The 17,917-nt window shown below is 45.3% G+C and overlaps 1 protein-coding gene across 2 annotated transcripts in view; it reads left to right on the forward strand.

The window, feature by feature from the left end:
- Positions 1–17,917, forward strand: part of DOCK5 (dedicator of cytokinesis 5) — a 291,277-nt gene that overhangs the window by 133,469 nt on the left and 139,891 nt on the right. For both annotated transcript variants that reach the window (XM_030201825.1, XM_030201826.1), the window contains exons 11-13: positions 6,309–6,381; positions 10,014–10,156; positions 12,280–12,405. In XM_030201825.1, the coding sequence (XP_030057685.1) occupies positions 6,309–6,381; positions 10,014–10,156; positions 12,280–12,405 (342 nt within the window). The remainder of the gene's footprint in view (positions 1–6,308; positions 6,382–10,013; positions 10,157–12,279; positions 12,406–17,917) is intronic.

A 17,917-nucleotide genomic window follows, 5' to 3' on the forward strand; every position in this document is an offset into this window, starting at 1 on the left:
TATGATTTGTAATGGGCTAATGTAATGACATCTTATTTGCTTTTGATGGTTCAATTATTTTTTTTATTTATATGTCACTCCTCCCTTTAAATTGGGACGATAGAAATGTTGAATTTCTAAGTTTATTCCGGGCTATCATATTTGTTTTTAGAAGGGTGGATGAGGGTTCACAAGTTAAAACTCAATAAAGAAAAAATAAAAATTTTATGTTTTAATTTTTATCCAGAATTAAATCTTCTGATGATTACTATTGACAATGTTGACTTCCAACTTTCTGCAATTATAAGAATTTTGGGAGTTTATTGAGACTGTTCTATATCACTAGAACCAACAAATTAATTCTGTCATCAAAGAATGTATGTTTCTGATGAAAAAACTTTGTTTTATCAGGAAATTATTTGAACTTGCTCAATTTGAATGACTGGTTCATTCACTAATACTCTCATCCTTGGCTGTACAAAGGGATCGCTTAGAAGCTTCAGACGGTACAGAACATGGCAGTTAGACTGATATTTGGGCTATTCAAAACTGAGAGTGTCTTCTCTTATTATATTAGGCTCCATTGGTTACCCATGGAGGCTAGAGTACTTTTTAAACTAGCATGTTTTCTTTTTAAATATTGTAGGGACAGCATCGCTATAGAGGGATATAGTTGGGAAAGTGTCTTATTCTCAATCATACCCCAAAAACTTTACTGTTAAGAAAATTTGTGATCTGAACTGGTCCTTCTTGAATTATTTTCCCAGGAGTATGTTCTGATTCTCTTGAAATTGTAAACTGCTTAAAACTTGAAGGTGTTGGCGGGATATAAGCCAGAGTGTAATGTAATGTAATATTGTATCTAATTTTTGGAAAAATGAATTAAAAAAAAAGTTATGACTAGGAACAAGTTATTTGGGATTTTGTAATCAATGAATGATTTATCCAGTAACTGGATAACACAAGATTAAGACTTGGTCTACAGCAGCCCTCAATCATTGGTTCATACTATACTAGCCGTTGAGCCCGTAAAAATGGGCTAGTAAAGGAAGGGGGGGTTTCAAAGCCCCCCCCCCCCCCCGGATAGGTCGCCGCCATCCCTCCCCCTGGAGTCGCCGCTGCCCCCCTCCGGAGTCCCCTCCGCCACCCCTCCACCCAGGCCGGGTACGTGGCTTCACTATTCAAACCGCCGGAACGCACCACTCAGCTCATCTGAGCTGCCGTCGGCCTTCCTTCTTCTATGCATGTGTTCCGCCCTCGTGTGACGTAACGTCGGCGAGGGCGGGACACAGGCAGGTAAGGAAGGCCAACGGCAGCTCAGATGAGCTGTGTGCTGCGTTCTGGCGATTTGAATAGTGAAGCCAGGTACCCGGGCTGGGTGGAGGGTGGGTGGTTGCAGCGGCGACTCCGGGTGGGTGGGGGAAGCGGTAGCGGCAACCCTGGGGGGGGAGCGGTGGCGACGGCGGTTCCCTCACTCGCAGGTGCGCAGGTTCCCTCTCCGTCACGCGCCTGTCATCACATATTGACGCGGGGGCGGGACAGAGAGGGTCTCTACTGCGCATTTGCGAGTGAGTACGCCTCTTGCCATTTATATGTTTGATTATCCAAGTGTGGCCATTTTGCCAAAGACTCTCCACAGATTTCATTGTTAATTCCTTATCGTTTGCTCCAGACCATTTCCCCACATTTAGGTATATGCCCTCCTAATAGCAGATGGGGAGACTGAGAACTACTAGTGATGTCACCTTACTAGGTCATGTGCAGTCCTGAATCCTTCAGTATTTCTCAGTCTCCTCAGCAGATGGTAGGTGAGTGTTGTTCAGTCCTATGCTGATAGGGCCTGTTGGTGGCTGACTAACTTAAATTATACACAAAAAAACTGCTACTACTACTTATTTCTAAAGCGCTACTAGACGTATGCAGCGCTGTACACTTGAACATGAAGAGACAGTCCCTGCTCGACAGAGCTTACAATCTAATTAGGACAAACAAGAGATAAGGGAATATCAAAGTGAGGATGATAAAATAAGGGTTCTGAACAAGTAAATAAGGCTTAGGAGTTAAAAGCTTAGGAGTTAAAAGCTGCTGGGGCACCCTTCTTTGTGCCCCAGGTCTGTAAACTATGAGTGGTCAGGTTCCCCCCCATTCCTCTGCGGCCTTTAGAGTCATCTGCTGCTATGGCCCCCTCTCCCGTTCACCAGAGAGGGGTTCCCTGGCCAGGAACAGTTCAACTGCACTAACAAGGAAAGAAAAAAAGAAAAAGGAGACAGCCTTTGTGTATATTGGTGATTTTTCCTGAGTTAGGCTCTATTACTGGGTGGTGGCATACAGTTCTGTGGGGTTTTTCCCTTCAGTGTGGTTCATGGCAGCTCCCACATGGAAAGCATGCCACTGCAAAGCCTGTTGACTCATCATCTTCTTTCCATACTGTCCAAACCAAACCTTTGCCGCATTTGTAAAGAAACTTTGGACACTGACTCAGCAGCTTTGACATCAGTGGGGAGCCCCTCCAGTGCTAATCTGCCCACTGCAGGGGGCCCATGGAGATGTTGGAGTCAGTTGGTCACCTCAGAAGAGCTTCCTTTGGCAGGAAACACCGCCATCATGAGTGCACTTTCTGCAGTGCAGGTCTTAGTGGAGAGAACCCCTCTTCATACTAGGCAAGATTCGGTGGCTCCGCCTCTATTCTTCCAGAATTTGTGTTGCACAGGGCTTTCTGTCTGAGGGCAAGGGGGCCCAAGCAAGCTTTGCCAGGTATTTCTAGTGCTTTGGGCCCAGAGGATTCCTCGGGGAGCAAATGTCTGCAGGGGGTGTGGAGGAGCATGAGTCCTTATCCTCCCTGCTCTGGATGAGGAACTGGGAATATGGATAATTGGTTGCAGGAGGAAGGAGCTGACATGCCACTTGGGGAGGATTCCTCAGTGGTGAGGATTTTCAGATGACAGGAGCTGCCTCATCTGACCTCTCAGGTACTGCAGTTACTGGGTTTGGAGGAGGAGCAGCCTCAAGTGGCCAGAAAGGGAGATCCCCTCCTGAAAGGAACCCATAAACCACCTAAAGTGTTTCCTTTCAATGAAGATCTGAATGAGTTGGTGGACATTCAGTGGAAGATGCCAGATGCGCCACTTAGGTTTGCCTGGGCTATAGCACTGCTTTACCAGCTGCCTATGGAAGGGCAGGAGAGGTTTCATCTGTCAAAAGTGGATGCTTTAGTCGCGGCTGTGATCAAGAGGATGGCAGTACCGGTGGAAGCAGGGGCAGCCCTTAAGGATCTGCAAGATAGGCACTCATGAAGGACCTTTCGAAGAAATCGTTTGAGGTCTTGGATTTGGCCTTACAGGCAGCCATCTGTGGTGGCTATGTGGCTTTCAAGGTTCACCTGAGTCACTTTCCTTTCAGAGGAAGGGCACTCTTCGGAGATTATCTGAACAAATTGGTGAAGAATTTGGGGGAATCCAAGATCTCCAGGTTACTGGAAGACAGATCTTGGTCGAGCTTCTGGGGCTTCTCCCGGAACCACTACAGAGAGTTGTGGCGGTCATGTCCTGGGTGTTTCAGCAGTGCTCAGTGAGGCAGACATTGGACTCAGTCGCAGTCCTTTCATTCCTTTTCTGGCGGCCGGCGTGGAAGCAGGAATGGCTCCCAGGGTTCCACAGGAGCTGGTCAAACTCAATGTGGGTTTGGGAGCCCATCCTCCAGTACTTCCTATCGGAGGGCGCCTGCAGCATTTTCACCTGAGATGGGCCAGATTACCTCAGACCGTTGGGTCCTGGACATTCTGTAGTTCGGCTACATCCTAGAGTTTTGTCATCCGATTCCCAACCTGCTTGTGGAATCTCCATGCAAGGTGGCTTGGAAGGCGACTTGCGTGTGGATGACCTTGGACAGGTAACTGGCATTGAAGGTGATTATCCTGGTACCTCCGACCGAGAGAGGTTTTGGCAGGTATTCCATCTATTTTGTGGTCCCCAAAAAGGGGTCCTTTTGGCCAATCCTGGATCTCAAAGGGGTCAATAAGGCTCTCGGGGTCTCCCCTTTTCGCATCGAGGCTTTGCAGTCAATGATTGTGGCCATGTGCCAAAGGGAGGTCCTCACCTCTCGATATATCTGAAGCATATTTGCATATTACTATTCATCCAGACCAACACAGGTTCCTTTGCTTTGCCATTCTGGATTCCCACTATCAGTTCAGAGCCCAAACCTTTGGCTTGGCCACAGTGCTGCAGACCTTTTCCCAAGGTTATGGTGGTTGTAGCGGCCTACCTCCTGAGGGGTGGCATTCTAGTGCATCTCTACCTAGATGATTGGTTGATTTGGGCCAAATCTCTCGACAAAGAACCACAGGGCCACAGCTCAGGTGGTGGAGCTGTTGCAATATCTAGGTTGGGTAGTGAACTTAGCAAACAGCATGCTCATCCCCGCGCTCAGTCACTGGAGTATTTGGGAGTCCTCTTCGATATCCATGTGGGCAAAGTCTTTCTTCTGGTGCAGAGGGCTGAAGATTCAATCTTAGGTGTGGCATCTGGTCCAACTGTGTTGGCCAGCAGCATAGGCAGTCTTGCAAGTGCTAGGCTCAATGGTGACTATGATCAAGGTGATTCCTTGGGTGAGGGCACATATGCACCCTCTTCAGGAAGCCCTGTTATCCAGTTGGTCCCTGCAGTCGGACGACCTTCTCTGCCACCTCAGCCTAAGGTACAGCTCAGTAATCTTTGGTGGCTGGACAGAGGCAATCTAGAGAACGGTATGGACCTGGACATCCTGGAATGGATTGTGGTGACAACAGATTCCAGCCTCAATTTGGATCTCTCATGCTTTCTTCGGGGTGTCAAACATCTGAAGCCCCTGCTTCATCTGGTGGCTTATCTTTGGGATCTGAACTTGGGCTTCGCATCCTTGGTGAAGATGACCTTTGAGCCTTTATGTGCAGTGACTTTGAAGGATTTTTCCCTGAAGGTGGCTTTTCTGGTGGCCATCACTTCTGCCCAGCACATTTCGGAATTACAAGCGCTTTCTTGTTGTAAGCCTTTTCTCACCTTCTTGGAGGACGCTTGGTGGTGACATTCTTTTTTCTCAATCAAGCTATTTCCTTACTGGTGATTCGTAAGGATGGCCCAGATCCTTCGCTGTATCTCTTGGATGTCCACTGGGCAATTGTTATTGAAGCGGACAACTGAATTTCAGCAGTCTGACTTGTTGTGTTGTTTAGGGGGTACAAAAGAGGAGAAGCGGCTTCTAAAGCGATGATTGCTCATTGGATTTAGGAGATGGTGACCTCCATCTATTTGTTCAGTGGCAAGCAAGTGCCAAATGTGTTAAAGGCACATTCAACTAGGGCTTAGGCAGCGTCTTGGGCTTAGCAGTCCTTGATTCTGATTCAGGGCATTTGCAGAGCAGCCACTTGGTCATCTCTCCATTTGTTTGTGAAGTACTATAGATTGGATGTCCAGGCTTGGCAGGAGGCACGAGGATTGTCCATTTCCTGCCCTCGGTGAGTACTGGTTTGGTACTTCCCATTCATGAGGAAATGTTCTGGAGCAGACGATAAGGAAGGAGAAATTTAGATCTTACCTGCTAATTTTCTTTCCTTTTGTCTCTCCAGACCAATCCCGATCCCACCTGAATTTTCTGTGTGCTAATAGGTTTTGGGCTGAGCTGGGCATAGTGGCTGGCCCTGGACTTTGGAAGGATCGGTGTCTGTATTTCAGTGTTAAGAAAAAAACAAAACAAAGAAAGATGGAAAATGGAAATATATGCATGATGAGCAGAAGGCAGTTATACGCTGAGTTGTGTGGCAGACAGGCTTGACAGGTGTATTTTCTGAGCATTGATTTTTCCTTTTCCCCTGGAGGTATTTTATAGTTTTGGGGGTCTGTTGTTCCATTTATTGCTACATCTTGGCTTTGTCAGTAGGAATACTGAAGATGTCAAAACTGCACAGAAGCTAATAAGATGACATATTATATGGAGGAGTGGCCTAGTGGTTAGGGTGGTGGACTTTGGTCCTGGGGAACTGAGGAACTGAGTTCGATTTCCACTTCAGGCACAGGCAGCTCCTTGTGACTCTGGGCAAGTCACTTAACCCTCCATTGCCCCAGGTACAAATAAGTACCTATATACAATATGTAAGCCGCATTGAGCCTGCCATGAGTGGGAAAGCGCGGGGTACAAATGTAACAAAAAAATAAATCACTAGTAGTTCTCAGTCTCCCCATCTGCTGGTAGGAGGGTATATACCCACTTGTAGGGAAATGGTCTGGAGACACTTAAGGAAAGAAAATTAGCAGGTAAGATCTAATTTCTCCTTTCTCTGCCTTTGTCTCTTCCAGTAATGGATATTTCTGACATCATACATGGGAAGGTGGACGATGAGGAAAAGCAGCATTTCATCCCCTTTCAGCAGTAAGTGTTGATCCTCAGGTGGCCTGACAGATGCACATTAGGAAGCAGTGAGTGCGCTCAAGCTATAGTGATCAGCCCTTAGTTGTTTCCTGGCTCTTCAAATGTTTTCAAATGTTGTTTCAGAGATCTGGTTATGAACTCAGTTGCTCTAGGCATCAGCAGGCTGAGAACCAAGGAGGCTGGGATCAAATCCCACAAACAATCATTATGATCTTGGGCAAGCCACTTAACCCTTCAATGCCTCAGGTACAGACTTAAAACCTAATATTGAAAAAAGTTGAACTCTTAAATTTGTGCCCTAATTTTAGCAAAACTTAGGAGTATAAGTTTTCAGCTGAAAATCCATCTTTCTATTTCTTCTTCAACAGTTGGAAAAGATGGTACTTCTGCCACAGGATCAACCTCCAGACTCTCATTCCCTTCTCCAGGGCTGTAATGGTTGAAGTCAGGCAAGACTTCACACAGTCTGTGTACGAAACGCCTAGCCACCCACCTGGGGCTACCCTGTGGCCACTTAGAGGGTCTATCCCCAGCACAGCTCAGGTCCGCCTTCACCTGCCGTTTGTGCTCTACACTAGCACTCTCCTCCCACCAGCTGGGTCCCAACCATCTCTGGGCGAGTCTCCTACTCTCAGATTATCCCCAGTGATTCCTAGGTTACTGAGGCCACACTCCCAGTGGTTCCTCAGTTCCCAGAAAGCACCCACAGACCGAACATACAAACCACCAGTATTCTTAGTCCAGACAAGCAGAGGCAATAAACTAAAATGTTTATTGCCATAAAAATATTGAACAGTGAACCATAAAAACAGTTGGAACAAAACGGCACATAATACCAGGTAACTGAATATGGTTCAAATATAAAACTATCTAAACATTTGTTCACTACCTAAATAGTGCCTGGAGAGTACAGGTAATATAGCTGCTCACAGGTTATCAAATATAACTGTTCACAGGGCCTCAGCAGAGAGATTTTTCTCTCTCTCTTCTCCCAAACTGATACTGGAGAAAGATCCAGTATTTCCTAGATGAATTTGAGCTCCTGGGTCAATCAGAGCCCAGAACAAGTTTTAAAAATAGCTGGCCACATCACTGCATGTTACTCTTATCTGTGTTAACTAAAGAGGAACAGTCATTTTTCTGTAACAGCTTTAAATATAAACATGCACAACCTGCTGGCCAAACTAGAGAAATACACTTCAAGAAATAATCAGTACAGTTTACAGGCTTAAAACCCACTGGTTTGTCAGTCTGTTACTGTCCTGGCTCTAAGGCATGCATTATTTGCTTCCATGTGATTTAACTGTTTCTCTTCCCTTGTTCCAGGCAAACTGTCAATTCATTCCCTATTTTTCATTGGGTAGGGGATTTCTCTGTCTTAGAAACTGACTCATTTTCCTACCTTCAGAGCTACCCTGACTAAAGAGTGCAGGGTTCCTCTCAAAATTCCCTTTCTTTTGAGAAAGATGTGCTTACTGAAACTAGGTAGATCTTATTCTTGGGTTTATCTGCCTGCTGCTTTTCATGCTTACCACAAGAAACACATAAGAGACAGTCCCTGCTCCTTACAGTCTAGTCAAGATGGACAGACAAGACACACAGACAAAAACAAATATGAGATTAGGACAGTCCTGAGTTTCTTAACATTAATCAGAATTGAGGATGGAGATAACTTTTAATCAATACTGTACCTGTTCCATCCACAGGTAGGAGAAGAAGGCAACATAAAACTAGTCTGTAAATGTAACAGTGTCCTCATTTGTCCTGCTCCTGTAGGGCCACTGTGTACCTTACTGTCTCTCAGCATAGTAGCACACTTAGGGTTACCATCCAGCTTATTTTCGAAAGAGAAAGACGCCCATATTTTGACTCAAATCGGGAGATGGGCGTCTTTCTACCGTGGGCGGCCAAATCAGTATAATCGAAAGCCGATTTTGGGCGTCTTCAACTACACTCCGTTGCGGAAACGGCCAAAGTTGATGGAGGCGTGGTGAAGGCTGGATTGGGGCATGGTTATCGGCTGAACAGAAATGGGCGGCTTTCGCCGATAATGGAAAAAAATAGCCGTTTTTAGCGAGAATTGAGGTCACTTATTTGGACCCTTTTTTTCACGAACAAGTCCAAAAAAAGTGCCCTAAGTGACCAGATGACCACCGGAGGGAATCGGGGATGACCTCCCCTGACTCTCCCAGTGGTCACTAACCCCCCTCCCACCAAAAAAAAAAAAAGGTTTTTTTCCCAGCCTGTATGCCAGCCTCAAATGTCATACCCAGCTCCATCACAGCAGTATGCAGGTCCCTGGAGCAGTTGTTAGTGGGTGCAGTGGACTTCAGGCAGGCGGACCCAGGCCCATCCCCCCCTACATGTTACACTTGTGCTGGTTAATGCTGAGCCCTCCAACCCCCCCCCCAAAACCCACTGTACCCACATGTAGGTGCCCTCCTTCATCCCTTAGGGTTATGGTAATGGTGTAGAGTTGTGGGCAGTGGGTTTGGGGGGGATTTGGGGGGCTCAGCACAGAAGGGAAGGGTGCTATGCACCTGGGAGCTCTTTTACTGTTTTTTGTTAATTTGTAAAAGTGCCCCCTAGGGTGCCCGGTTGGTGTCCTGGCATGTGAGGGGGACCGGTGCACTACGAATCCTGGACCCTCCCATGACCCAATGCCTTGTAGTTGTTCGTTTTTGAGCTGGGTGCCTTCGTTTTCCATTATCGCTGAAAAACAAAACCGCCTAGCTCAAATCCGCACAAATCTTATGCATTTGGCTGGCACACATCGTATTATCGGAAAAAAGATGGACGACCATTTCTTTTCAAAAATACGGTTTGTCCCGCCCCTTCACGTACCCGTTCTCTGAGATAGACGCCCATGGAGATGGGCGTTCGTGTTCTATTATGCCCCTCCATATGTCCAAGTTTCCCCAGACATGTCCTCTTTTTGGAGGCACTGCAGGGCATCCAGGAGGGTTTATCTGGGTTTGCGGTCAGGCAGGCGGACTAGCTGGCTGGCGGGCCTTGGGGTGCCCTCCTCCCCCCCAAGTACCTTATCACGCTCTGGTGGTCTAGTGGCCTCTTTGAATCTTCAAGACATAAGAGAACCCCACTCTTTCCTGCCCAGTGCTGCCACAGACCTGCTCGCTGCTGGCGCCACTTCAAAATGGCTGCCATGACTTCAAACGGCAGCCTCGCGAAACTTCTGCACCTTGTATACTAGAGCAACAGGAGAAGAGTGCATTGCCCAAGCCACCTCCTCCATAAATAAAACAGCTCATGTGTTATTCAATGAGGGTTCCAGGGTATTTTATAGTAATAGTATTTCAGAAACCAACAAGGCACGTATCTCAAAGTTCTGCATCTCAGTTTCAGAAGGGAAAATACCAAATGTACTTGAATGTAACTTGCCTTGAGCTACAACTGAAAAAGGTGTGAGCCAAATCCAATTGAGTTCTATTCTATGTTGCTTTTTTACATTTGGTTGACTTCGTTCTTATCTGCTGACATCTTTTATGTTTCTATGTGCTGTAAAGAAGGAATGCAGGCCATCTACCATATCTAACTTTGGCCTATTAGAGTTTGAAGGATCTGTGGCAAGCATCACGCAAGTGCTTGGCTCGTCTCAATTTTCTGTCTTACAGGATTGCCATGGAAACCTACATCCGGCAAAGGCAGCTGATCATGTCTCCCTTGATGGCCTCTCGCGTGATTGGAGAGAATGAGCCACTCACTGCTGTCTTCAATAAAGTGATTGCAGCCAAGGAAGTGAATCATAAGGGGCAAGGTATACATTTCAGGCTTTCAGACCTGGGAATGCTTATCTTGCCTTGCTGAAATGGATAAAGAAATACAAGTAGAAAAGGCATGCAGGACATGTCTCATGGAATTCTTTCCAACTCCTCCCCATTGTGTGTGTGTATAGCTGTTATGTGTGTTTATTTTAAAGGAGACCATAGAAGGGCAGTTGGTGGGTAGGAGGAGTATTGGGGGGAGTGGGTGTAGTTGGGTAGTAGGGTGCGTTAGGCTGGTAGTTTTGGGGAGTGGGGATAGTTGGTGTTATTTTGTGGGGTAGTTTTGAGGGTAGTTGGGGTGATATGATAGTAGTGGGGAGCAGTTTGGCAGTAGGGGTAGTTGTGAGTAAGGGGGCAGTTGTCGAGGATATTTGGGAGGGGGAGGGGTAGTTGTGGTATGTAGTTTGGGGGTGGAGATGGTTGACATGATAAGGTAATATAGGCTAGTTTTAGCAGTTAGTAGTTGAGACTGATGGAGTAGTTGTGAGGGTGGTTTTGGGGTTGGGTTGATGGGGTAGTCGGCTTAAATTTTGGGTAATAGTTGGAAGGTAGTTTTGGAAAGGGGAATATTTGAAGGAATGGAATAGTGGTAGGGGGTGAAGTAATTGGAGGTGATGGGGTATTTGTGGGGGTAGATTCCAAGGGTAGGAGAAGTTGGGAGTGATAGGGTAGTTGAGGTATTTTGGGGAATGGGGATGATTGTGAGAGGGTAGCTTTGGGGGGTGTGGATAGTTGGGTGTAGTTTGGGGGGATGGGTATAGATGTGGGGATGTTTATATAGTTTGAAAAGAGAACATAAGAATAGTCATACTGGGTCAGACCAGTGGTCCATCCAGCCCAGTATCCTGCTTCCAACAGTGGCCAATCCAGGACACAAGTACCTGACAGACACCCAAATTGTAGCAACATTCCATGCTACCAATCCCAGGGAAATCAGCGGTTTCCCCCATGTCTATCTCAATAGCAGACTGTGGTCTTTTTCTCCAGGAACTTGTCCAAACGTTTTTTAAATCCAGATACATCCTGAAAATGAGTTCCAGAGCTTAACTATTCATTGAGTGAAAAATATTTCCTATTTGTTTTAAAAATATTCTAGCACATTTTTGTACACTATGGGCTTGATATTCAAACTGCGGGTGCCTCCCGCAGTCAGTTCTAAGCCCGGATATTCAATGCCAAGCTGTTTCCAGTGACCACCATTGACTATCTGGTTTATTTTTGGCTGGTTTCAACTTAACCGACCAAATCAATATTCAACGCTAGCTAGTTAAGTTGAAACTGGCCAAAGATAGGCCTGCTATTTTGGCAGCCTAATTTGGCTGCCAAACTTAGCCGGCAGCACAGTGAATATTAGCAGATAGCTAGTTATGTAGTGCAGTATAACCACCTAAGCACTAACTGGCAATATTCAGTGGGAGATAACCAGTGATCTCCCACTGAATATTGCCAGATAGCCGATTAAGTGCCATTTAACCGGCCAGGAGCCGTTCCTGGCTGGTTAAATGGTTTCAATTATCGTGCGGAATGTGTCTTTTCATTGGTTTTCCACACATGAAATTTCATCCCATTCTGTTAAATTTGTGGAAAGTTATTTTGCCTCCATAAAGACATTCTTGACCTCTTAGATATAATTAAATGGGAGCAGGGCCTTCAAAGACCCGGTGGCCAAGGTCTGGCTTGTCTTTGGGAGACCTCAATCATACAAACCAGGTTTTGTTCTGACTTTTGGGTTGTATTTATTTCAGTGCATATTTTCTAGCCAGGCCACCCTTCAGGGGTGGGGTAATCACAGAGGGGCCCACCCCACAATAGCCAGGCCCCCTGTAACCAGTTACAGAATGTATGACAAGGCAAAATTGGTGTGTCAAGCCTGAGCTCTTTCATTAAAACTTGGGGATCATGGGTCAATTTTAGCAGAAAATGGAAAAGGTGCCGGTACTCAGTACCCCCAAGTACCCCCTCAATAAGAGCCCTGATTTATTTTATTGCGCTCCTGTTCTAGACCTCTTACCTTGCTTCTTCCCACCTTACTTGTATGTCTTAATTTATTGCTGTCTATAGTGCATTGGGCTTATGTCCCTGAAACTTAATGCTCACCTTTGAACCTCTTCCCTAGGTCTGTGGGTCTCCCTGAAGCTGTTACCTGGAGACCTGACACAGGTTCAGAAGGATTTTTCTCATCTTGTAGATAGATCAACAGCAGTAGCTCGAAAAATGGGATTCCCAGAGATCATACTACCTGGTATGTACCCATTTAGCACAGAGAGAGGCCTTCACTGTACCACTGCAGACACCATTGTGTAGTATAATCTACAAGAAAATATAATAGCACCAAAAACTATAAACATATCATTATAATGAAATGAACACTTCTAAAAGAGGAAGGTTATAAGTAAGACACCAAGAGCCCAATATTTAGAAGGACAGCACCTTCTACCTTCTGACTGGAGCCATATACAGATTTTCAGAGGTATTACTCACTATTGACTGCTATCAGAATAATGCTGGGGTGATCTTGGTGGGGGGGGGGGGGGGGGGGGTGAAGCCAGAACTTATCAAGAGATAGACAGTGCCAATATCTGGATAAATAACCAGATAATTTATGACAGTAAAAAGGCTGTCCTACGTTATGTGGATACCGGTACTGAATATTGCTGTTATCTAGAAAACATCTGTGATCGCCGGTATACCCTGATATTCATAGTAACATAGTAACTTGACAGTAACATAGTAGATGATGGCAGAAAAAGACCTGCACGGTCCACCCAGTCTGCCCAACAAGAGAAACTCACATGTGCCATTTTTTTGTGTATACCTTACCTTGATTTGTACCTGTCTTATTCAGCACTGATATCCAAATTTCAGCTGGCACGTAACATTCAGGTGTAGCTTGAAACGCTGACGAGTTTTGAATATTGCCCCACAGATAGCCTGGTTTTTAATTGTATGTCTAAAAGTTCAAAATCCTTCCTTTTTTAAAAGCACATTTCCTATCTTTATAAATATTTTCAAAAGCTTGTTTTACTTGAAAGTTCTTTGAAATGGTGAGAAATAGAAACACAAAACTTTGAATAGATACTACTATTTTCCTAATTTAAATGTTAAGATATAAGTAATCCAGTTATTGTTTCCCCCAGATCCCCAGTTGGGCCTGCTGATAAACACACACCTTCATCAGTTCACATACATATCCAAAATGTTGGAACCTCACACGTGTCCCCACACAGTGACACAGCAACACTGAAGTAAGGTATAGAAGAAAGAAAAAGGGGACCCCCCCCCAAAAAAAAACCCCAAAGAAACTACACAATAGTAATTATCCCACCACTTCTACAGCAACAAGTAAAATCATAACAATTGCATTTTAAATTAATAGAGACCAGAAAATATCCACCTCTCACTCACCATACAAGGCAAAATGCACATCACAAAACTCCAAGTAGGGCTAACTACCCTAACAATATTAAACACCGCAGGAACTCTAACACAAGAAGAAAGCAACAAAATGTCAATTCTTTGCAATCTGAATCCCTCATCGAGAAACATCGCCTCCCATCCTGTCAGATCACAGAGACCCAAACAATAGAGAACACTCAAAAATGGATCAACCACAACAGAAAACCAGGAAAACAACTAAACAATCCAAAAACCCAACTACATACTAAGTAGTGAAGCTCGTCAAATCCACACTCACAGAGGACAATTACCTACCAATACCAGTGGGCTACATCAACGCTAGATCAGCAGTAAACAAATAAAAGACTGGATACTGGAAGAAGATCTCGGTTTAGTGTTCCTCAACGAAACATGGATCCACAATAAAGAAGACCCAATAATCCTAGACCTATGCCCTCCCGGCTATAAAATCCTGCACTGGACCAGAAAAGGGAAGAAAGTCGGAGGCATTGCCCTGATATGTAGATCCTTTCTAAAAGCGGAAGCCACAGCTTGAATCTATAACACCACAACTAGAAATAGCCTCGATCAGAATAAGTGACACAACCACCTATGCTGCATACTATTTTATGGACTCCCAGGAAATTGGAAAATAGCTCAACCCAACTTCATGGACTTCATCTCACACACATGTGTAGCTAATTCCAATATGATGGTTACAGGACACATTTACCTACACTTAGAAGAACAGAGCAAAGTTAGCACCAAAGAATGTGATGAATTCCTCCAACTGTGGGACTTCCAATGACCATCAGTGATTGCAACCCACCTCAAAGGCCATGCCGTGGACCTACTTGCATACAGATTTTCACCAGACATGGACTTCAAAATACAGAACCTAAGCTGGATTGAGACTCCTTGGTCCGACCACTCTAAAATAAACATGACCCTCTATTGGAAAGAACACAGGCCCCAACTACCACAAACAAGAAAACAATACGAATCCCAGGGTAAGGTTGATCCAACTAAATTTTGGACAGCTATATACAACAATCAATGGTCACCAACAACAGATTCTGAAGAATTCCTTTCAGAGTGGGACAGAAGGAGCACTACCATACTAGATGAAATAGCCCCCATGAAAAGTAAACTTGAACAAAGGCACAAAACAGCTCTTTGGTATGATTAGAAGCTGAAAACACTAAAAATACCCTGCAGAACACAAGAACTATCCTGGATGAAAAACAAAAATGAAATTAACAGAGCAGCATGGAGGGAAGCACAAAACAGATATACAGTAAGATCAAAATAAGACAGTCTAAAATGCAATATTATAAAAAACCAATAGGCACAGACTACAGAGACACAAAAAAACTATACAAGCTCTTACACAATTTATTCAATACCAAACCACTGACAATAACGAATGACGATCATCCAACAATAAACAAAATGGCTAGACACTTCGAAGAAAAGATCCTTAACCAAAGGTAGAGCTTAACACAAGATGATGCCAACCTTGAAACCTTCATAGACTAAATGGACTATCCCCCTCCCCAAAGGAATCACCAGTAGACAGGACATAGACAGCCTTCTTACAGCTCCCGAAAGATATAGTCGTACAAGCAGTAAGAAAATTCTCCACCACCTACTGCATACTTGATGTATGCCCCAACTACATCTTGAAAACACCCCCTGACTGATTCATCAGCCAACTTACCTCTCACCTCAACTTTGTGTTCCAGGAAGGACGATTTCCAATGAAAAAGGTAACATACTGCTTACACCTTTTAATTGGAAATGAAAGGATACCAAGAAAAACGTCAGACGCCTACAGGCCAGTGGCATCCATACCTCTACTTAACAAAGTAATGGAAGTCATAGCGGCCAACCAGCTAAACTACATAAATAAATTCTCTATATTACACGATGCCCAATCAGGCTTCAGAGCTCACTACAGTACAGAAACGGTTCTAATCTCATTACTAGAGAAATTTAAAAAGGAAATCTCACTTGGGAAAAACATCCTCCAAGTACAGTTCAACGTGTCCAGCGCATTCGACATGGTTGATCACAAATCTTGCAAAGAATACTAGATAAAATCGGAATCGGAGGAAAGGTGATCAAATGGTTCATTGGATTCCTGACTACTAGGTCTTACCAAGTAAAGTAACACCCTCATCCTCCCCGTCTCATCTGCCCGCAACCTCTGAATCATCTTTGACACCTCTCTCTCCTTCTCTGCGCATATCCAGCAGATAGCCAAGACCTGTCGCTTCTTCCTCTTTAACATCAGCAAAATTCACCCTTTCCTCTCTGAACACACCACCCGAACTCTCGTCCACGCTCTCATTACCTCTCGCCTGGACTACTGCAACTTACTCCTCACCGGCCTCCCACTTAGCCATCTATCCCCCCCTTCAATCTGTTCAGAACTCTGCTGCATGTCTCATATTCCGCCAGAACCGATATACTCATATCACCCCTCTCCTCAAGTCACTTCACTGGCTTCCAATCAGATACCGCATTCAATTGAAGCTTCTCCTTCTTACCTACAAATGCACTCAGTCTGCTGCCCCTCACTATCTTTCTACCCTCATCTCCCCTTACGTTCCCGCCCGTAACCTCCGTTCACAGGATAAATCCCTCCTCTCAGTACCCTTCTCCACCACCGCCAGCTCCAGGCTCCGCTCATTCTGCCTCGCCTCACCCTATGCTTGGAACAACCTTCCTGAGCTCTTACGCCAAGCCCCCTCCCTGCCCGTCTTCAAGTCTTTGCTTAAAGCCCACCTCTTCAATGCTGCGTTCGGCACCTAACCCTTACCGTTCAGTGAATCCAGACTGCCCCAATTTGACTGCCCCTATCGGACCGACCGTTCACTTGTCTATTAGATTGTAAGCTCTTTGAGCAGGGACTGTCTCTCTTTGTTAAATTGTACAGCGCTGCGTAACCCTAGTAGCGCTCTAGAAATGTTAAGTAGTAGTAGTAGTAGTAGTAAAGATGAATTCCACAACTTCTTCCCCTTGGAAAGCAGACTGTGGAGTCCCCCAGGGCTCACCGCTCTCCCCAATATTATTCAGTCTACTGATGACACCCCTAGCCAGATCGCTGTCCAGACAAGGCTTCAACCCCTTCATATATGCCGATGATATGATAGTATTCATCCCTTTCAAGAAGAACTTGTCTGAAATCACAACCAGGATCTTGGATTGCATAAACACCATGGAAACCTGGGCATCAGCATTAAAATTAAAATTGAACAGGGAAAAAACACATTGCCTAATACTAACATCACCACACAATAGTGAACAATTCATAAACATCAATACTATGGGCACAACACTCCCAATAGCAGACAAACTGAAAATCCTAGGAGTAATCATATACTGCAAGTTTTCCTTCGATGACCAGGTAACAAACACTACAAAGAAAATGTGCCACACCATGTGGAAACTCAAGCAGATAAAAAGCTATTTCTCCAGAGATTATTTCACACACTTGTCCAAACAATGGTGTCACAAAACGCGTGGAGGGGCATAATCGAAAGGGGCGTCCAAGTTTTCCTGAGGACGTCCCGGCGAAAGGGCGGGGAAATCCGTATTATCGAAACAAGATGGGCGTCCATCTTTCGTTTCGATAATACGGTCTGGGACGCCCAAATCGTGAAATTTAGGTCGACCTTAGAGATGGTCGTCTTTAGAGATGGTCGTCCCCGATTTTCAGACATAATGGAAACTGAGGACGCCCATCTCAGAAACGACCAAATCCAAGCCATTTGGTCGTGGGAGGAGCCAGCATTCGTAGTGCACTGGTCCCCCTGATATGCCAAGACACCAACCGGGCACCCTAGGGGGCACTTCAGTGGACTTCAGAAATTGCTCCCAGGTGCATAGCTCCCTTACCTTGTGTGCTGAGCCCCCAACCCCCCCCCCCCAAAAACCCACTACCCCCAACTGTTCACCACTACCATAGCCCTTACGGGTGAAGGGGGGGCACCTACATGTGGGTACAGTGGGTTTCTGGTGGGTTTTGAAGGGCTCACATTTACCACCACAAGTGTAAAAGGTAGGGGGGGATGGGGCTGGGTCTGCCTCCCTGAAGTGCACTGCTCCCACTAAAACTGCGCCAGGGACCTGGATACTGCTGTCATGGAGCTGGGTATGATATTTGAGGATAGCATAGAGGCTGGAAAAAAGATTTTTACAATTTTTTTGAGGGTGGGAGGGGTTAGTGACCACTGGGGGAGTAAGGGGAGGTCATCCCCGATTCCCTCCGGTGGTCATCTGGTCATTTAGGGCACATTTTTGTGGCTTGGACCGATAATGGAAAAAAGAAGGGCATCCCTGATGAACACTTG

Source organism: Microcaecilia unicolor, chromosome 4, assembly GCF_901765095.1.
Source record: "Microcaecilia unicolor chromosome 4, aMicUni1.1, whole genome shotgun sequence".
NCBI classification, from domain to species: Eukaryota; Metazoa; Chordata; class Amphibia; order Gymnophiona; family Siphonopidae; genus Microcaecilia; species Microcaecilia unicolor.